This window comes from Euphorbia lathyris, chromosome 1, assembly GCF_963576675.1.
Source record: "Euphorbia lathyris chromosome 1, ddEupLath1.1, whole genome shotgun sequence".
NCBI classification, from domain to species: domain Eukaryota; kingdom Viridiplantae; phylum Streptophyta; class Magnoliopsida; order Malpighiales; family Euphorbiaceae; genus Euphorbia; species Euphorbia lathyris.
In genome coordinates, this window is record NC_088910.1 from 92,915,334 (window position 1) to 92,921,311 (window position 5,978).

Below are 5,978 nucleotides of genomic sequence, written 5' to 3' on the forward strand. Positions count from 1 at the left end.
TAAACGAAGAACATAAAGAAACAAACCTCGTTCAGACGAACAAATTCATGGAAAAAAACGAAAAAGCGAAAAAATGCAAACAAAAACAATGAACAGAAAAAACGAAGAAGATAAACAACTAACCAAAGTTCAGAGGAACAAATACACGGTATAATTGATAAAATGCAGAAAGCAAATCTTCTATCAAAACCAAAGTTGATCGACTGTAGAAATGAGAGAAGATGGAAACAACGAAGGAGTCGAGGAAGAAGTTGAAGAACGAAGAGACAGATCTTTTCAACTTCAAAAACGCGCGACTTCTCACATGAAACTCACCGTTTTTGTCAAAAAAATACCCCAAAACTACGTAGTTTTAATTGGTTCTCACCTAAGGTGAGTTCTCACCTAGGAAAGGGTTCTCACAAGAGCCCTCTCCTATATATATATATATATATATAGGCTGTTAAGTCTCAAAGGTAAGGATTCAAAATCTAGTCTTTGAGAGAGATCATACTCGCTGAATTATGATCATACTCGAGCTAACCATCTGCTGTGCTTTATTATTTTCTCAACTTAAACCTAATGCATTTATTTTGTTAGCACGATATAGTTATGGAACTATCACGCACATCATCAATCACAGCATAATATGAGCATCGATCCACATGGAGTTTTGTAGGCGTATTTGCACTCTATTTAGCTTATGTTTAAGAGACAAAAGTAACCAAGTAATGATTATAAGAGTTTATTGTGAAAATGGACCGAATATACTAAAAACAACAGAAATAGCATAAGGGTAAATGAGATACTATTTGGGTAAAACGCACGGGATAGACTTTGCACAATAGGGGAATAGAATAGCAAACCATCTCACAAGGGTATTATTAAAGCACAATAGCAAGGCATCCGAAAAGCATTCTTCCCACATGTCTATGGTCAAAGAAGTCAACGTTATGTCTAAGCCATATCTTTATCAATCTTAGACATTTAACCAATTAGCAAGGCACATCAGATATTAAACAGATAGTCCCTTACTCATATTTACGACCTATCTAGCTTAAGATTAACATCTCTGCCTAATACATCACTAAACACCCTAAGTTAATGTTCGATTGAGATATCTTTCTCTTGAACATATCTCTCAATAACATACAATGTTAATGCCCTATTAACATTTCATACAACACAACTTAGAGATGTTAAACAAAGAAATACCCTTATGTCGATATGCGATGCTTACCTTTCCCCACTGCTACTGTCTATCCCATGCAAATTAGTCTACTCGCTCTTAATGAACAAAGATCATAAAAAGCTTATAGACAACACAACCTCATACCCAAAGATAGCAAACTCAGAGATCCAAGCTCTCTTAAGAAGACGAAAACGGAAAACAACTAATATATTAAAATAGAAATTGTGTTCGAAATAACGTGTCATTGCAAAAGGCCAAAAGTGCCTTATAAATGGCCTTACCCCTTGGTAGGGCAAAATAAAAACCTTCTCCTTTTAAAGGGTAAAATTGTATCAAAATATTCTAGACATGTAACATAATATTTGCTATGATTAACAGGTAAACCATACTTTTTCACTAGGTGGCACCATTCATAGGCTGCCACTCACAGTCTACATAGGCTCCTCCCATCTTTCCCCCCGTGTGTAATCCGTATTTCTTGGCGACTTGCTTCTTACGGCAAGGCCTTCCCTAGGGTGACTTGCTTCTTACGGCAAGGCCTTCCCTAGGGTGCATTCGTCCATTTCATGATATTGGACCTACAAAATACAATTTAATCAATATGTTTATATATTCGCTCATATTCGGCCCATTAATTCAATTAAGCACATGTTATCTTCTGGCTTTTATATGCACAGTTTACATCACATCAAAACCCTCGACTGACTTGAGTGTCAAAGTATCTATCTTGTTTTGCAGGTCTCGCGTCTCCGATGAAAGGCATCTGGATACTAGCTCTTAGACGTTCGGCTTCGTATCCAGCATACTTGGTCCCAAACACCCTATTCGAAATCACGGACTCATACGTCCCTTCTAGATGCATCTAATCATTGTTCGTAGGATTACTTTATAAATTTCACATTGTGTTATCATAATTGTGGTGATGGTGAAAGAATATTTTCCAACTTGTGAAACATTTCTCGGAAGAACATTACCGTGATACCATATCAAATTCTTCATTCAATCTTTATAAACGAAGAATCTTCTCTATTATGGTTACCATGTTTCTCTCACACTTTTATTTATCATGAGAGCGGTATGAAACAATAAGAAGATAAATAGATTCTAAAAATAGTTATTTATATACATATTTATTTGAAGATTAACATGGTTGAAGAAAAGGAAGAAAGAAATGAGTGGTTTTGGTTTTGAGTTTATGATCTGTTTGTTTTTTTCTAATCCAAGAAAGGCATCCTCCTTGCTTTCTGCTTTTTCTTCTGCTGCTCTTCCACTTTTGCTCTTTTTCCTTTTCCTTTATTTCTTCTTCTCCTTCTCTTTCTCCTTCTTTACTTTTTGTTTCTTTCTCTTCCACCTGCATATTCCATTCATTTTTTTTATCTTTTCCCCATTTTTTGCCAAAATTAGATACACTCATTTCATTCAGCTATGGACAATAATTCAAGTGTTTTATTCACTCCTAAATGTATACTTCACTCATATATGAAATAATTGTGAATGACATGGTAAGTACAATGATGGAAATGGCATATATGATAGACATTATTGTGTTATGCCAACCCTGAAACACATGACTCTTCTATCCTAAAACAGTAAACTAACTGAAAAGAAGAAGTGACTTCTTGTTTTCATTAAAGAATCTAACAAAGCTTGCAACCATTCAAATAGAGCTGAGTTATTGTCATTCATTAAAAGAAGAAAAAGAAGGACCCATCATCACTGCAATGCAATTAATCAAGAAAAGTAGCAAACTTTAATAAGATACCCTTCCTTTATTAGCTAATAAATGAATGAATCTGGTAACCCCTAAAATGGTTTAATTAGCTTCTGATATAGGAGAAATGTTGTGACTGAAAGTTGCAAATGAATGTTTCTACTTTAAGGGCAAATAGTCATCATTTTGTTTTAGAGGGACCATTAATTCTAAGTCCCCCACTTTGATAGGACTCATAATTATTCTCTAGACATCAAGTTGCTTATATTTTATAGGAATATGCAACTTATCATTATGCCCTCTCCTTTTGCTATCACATCCTCTTGCCCCTTGGGACCAATCTATATGTGATCCTATATAATCTGTCCCCCACCTTCACCTTGGAATGACACTAATCAATTCCTATTTATTCAATTATTTGTTTACAAATGCATCAAGACAAGCTTCAATCAGCTTTATCATACAAAATATCTCCATAAAATCATTCAAATATAAAAATAGAAAAGGAAATAACCAGCTTTCTTATATATGTTGTACTATTAATTCTTGGTTATTCCTAATTAATCCATAGTTAGACAATAATTTCAGAAAACATACCTTTTCTTCATCTTTCAACTTGTCATTACAATTGAGAAAATGACCATCTTCTTCTGTTATTACTTCACAGCTCTTCAAAGGAGGAGGGCTGTGACTACTTGAACTCACATCAGGAGGTGTGCTTTGTGTTCCAATATCTACCATTTTCTTCTCTACACATAACAAAATCAAAATCAAAATCAATTAATAAAATATGATAATAATGCTCAACAATAATTTAGTTTTAAAATGTACAGACCTTGAATAGGAAAATGAATAGTTTCATCATGTTCTGGTGTAGCAGTAGAGGAAATTGATGGCTTAGCAGTAAATATTGGACGATGAGAATTATAAACAAGAGGAGCAGACATTGTAACTCTATTGCTTGTTGAGTTTCTAAATGATCTTCCACTCAGTGTTTTAGAAGATAGACATTCTAATGGAACTTCTCCTGAAAGTGGGTTACAAATATATTTTTCTGCTTCATTCCACTTTGAATTCAAAGCAAACCCATCTGGTGATGAACATTCCCAGCTATAATTATTATTAAACCCTGCTCTTGCCTGCAATGCTGTTTTTCATATACCCAATATCAAAAACAAGCAAATTTTAATGGAGAATTATATACCCATTTAAGTAATAATTAAAAATTGTACCTTTAAGAGCAGTTGTGAAGGAGTAGGTTGATGGGTCAATTTCTTCTGCCAAATAAATGAAATGTTAAGATAGAAAATGGGAAATTAAAAATGAAAAGTATGGTGTACCTTTAAAAGGGTAGCCAGGAGAAGAGGCAGTGCTAGAAATGGTAATGTATGATCTAAAAGAAGTAGCATTATCATCTCTGTAAGTTCTGATATGAGAACCTGAAAATCTTCTTGATTTAGTGTTGTCTCTGCTGATTTGATGAGGTCTTAAGGACCATTCTCGATAATCTGCTTCTTCTTCTCTTCTTTTTGAACCATAAGGAGATTGTTCCATTCTCATTAATTAACTTTGTATATTTCTCACCTTTCTGTACCTTTACCTTTTATATATTATAACCATATTTTTCTCTTTTCTTTTTTATGTTTTATTTTCTCACTTGTTTGCATATCAACACCCATCTAATCTGCTAGCTGGCATATTTTTGATCTGACTATATAATGGAAAATGCAGAGAAAAAAATAAAAATAAAAGGATAATGTAGATGATAATTTCTAAATTTATTCCTAATGTTTTTAGGAAAATGCAGATTTATTCTTAATTTATAGAATGATAAAATTTTATTTATAATGTTAATAAAGAAGATCAATTTTAAACGCAACCTATTTGATAACATCCAGATATTATTGGAGGACCGGAATGGAAATTAACTAAACGATAGCGAACCGGAGATACGCCAGAATAAAGGCGTACGGAGCAAGTTGTAAAACCTGGCGGGTCAACGGAGTCCTGGATACGCCACAGATAGTCAAAAGCCATAAAGAGGCTAGTAATCACCACCTATTGGAGGATACGCCGTCAAGTATCGATACATCCGCCAAGAGATCACGCCGCCTTTCCTTGGGAAAACCGACATCATTAAAGACAAGTAAAAACCCATTAATGAGCTTTTACGGTCGAACTTGAATGAACTCAGTAACCACTATTAATGAGGCATTAATGGGGACTTTCTGGTTATCAAATCGAAGGTTACGACTAAACCTAGTATAAATAGACTTGCACCCCAAGCTATTGAGGTACACACTTTCCAATACCATTCCTTCGTGCTTTTACTTTATCCTTTTATACACTTTACTGACTTTATCATCGGAGTCCCCCCGGCCGAACCCAGCGGCGCCCCCCCACAGGTGGAGCTCCGACGAGAAATCAACTTGGTAACATCAATTGGTGCGGTGAGCGTGGAGGCTCTGATCACGAAAGAGCTTACATCACGAACATAAAATGACAAATGAAGGGCAAAACCCCTCATTTGGGATAACAACACCTCCGCTTACTATACCAGTATCAGTGGGCAATGCCCCGATCAACCAGGCTAATCAAAGGAATGACCTACCTCCCCTTGTCCAGGATGCCAGAGAAATGTCGCCAGAAACCTTTATGGATATCATCTCGGAACTGGTGGAGTACAACTACGGCACACTGCCGCGGACCGACTAAGACCATATTTTGCTAATCCACCTGTGGGAGGACCTACAACAAGAGTCATACCCCCTGTTCGTTGTCCCCCGCCTAGATCGAGGATATCGAGTTGGCAAAACGCCATTATAAGACCGGGAGCAAGAAACAATTCGGCATTCTTACGCCTAGATTCTGTGGATGCTATCATCACCAATGCAGAACTGGGAAGTGCCCTACCAATAAATAGGAGATTGTTCAAGGATCCGCCAGAAGGGAGTCATAGGAATAATCAGGTACCACCCAGAAATGTGTTGAACCCAGGGATCACCATTGGCGGACAACGTGTGCCCCCATTACCTCCATTGGTGCCAGCTGGACAGGAGCAGATTCATGAGGTAGTAGCTGATCGCGGCCACCGAC

General features: G+C 36.3%; 1 protein-coding gene across 2 annotated transcripts; it reads right to left on the bottom strand.

Moving 5' to 3' along the window:
• Positions 1-1,685: 1,685 nt before the first annotated feature.
• LOC136206982 (uncharacterized) lies at positions 1,686-4,536 on the bottom strand. Of its 2 annotated transcripts, none has more exons than XM_065998224.1 (5): positions 4,223-4,536; positions 4,115-4,159; positions 3,718-4,029; positions 3,480-3,631; positions 1,686-1,749 (listed from the first exon to the last, which is right to left on the bottom strand). In XM_065998224.1, exons 1-5 carry the CDS (start codon positions 4,440-4,442, stop codon positions 1,699-1,701), a joined length of 780 nt encoding a protein of 259 aa, XP_065854296.1. In that variant the 5' UTR covers positions 4,443-4,536; the 3' UTR covers positions 1,686-1,698. The 2 variants fall into 2 exon arrangements, with proteins under 2 accessions (XP_065854296.1, XP_065854287.1); XM_065998215.1 differs by lacking the exon at positions 1,686-1,749 and adding an exon at positions 2,188-2,522.
• Positions 4,537-5,978: the final 1,442 nt, after the last annotated feature.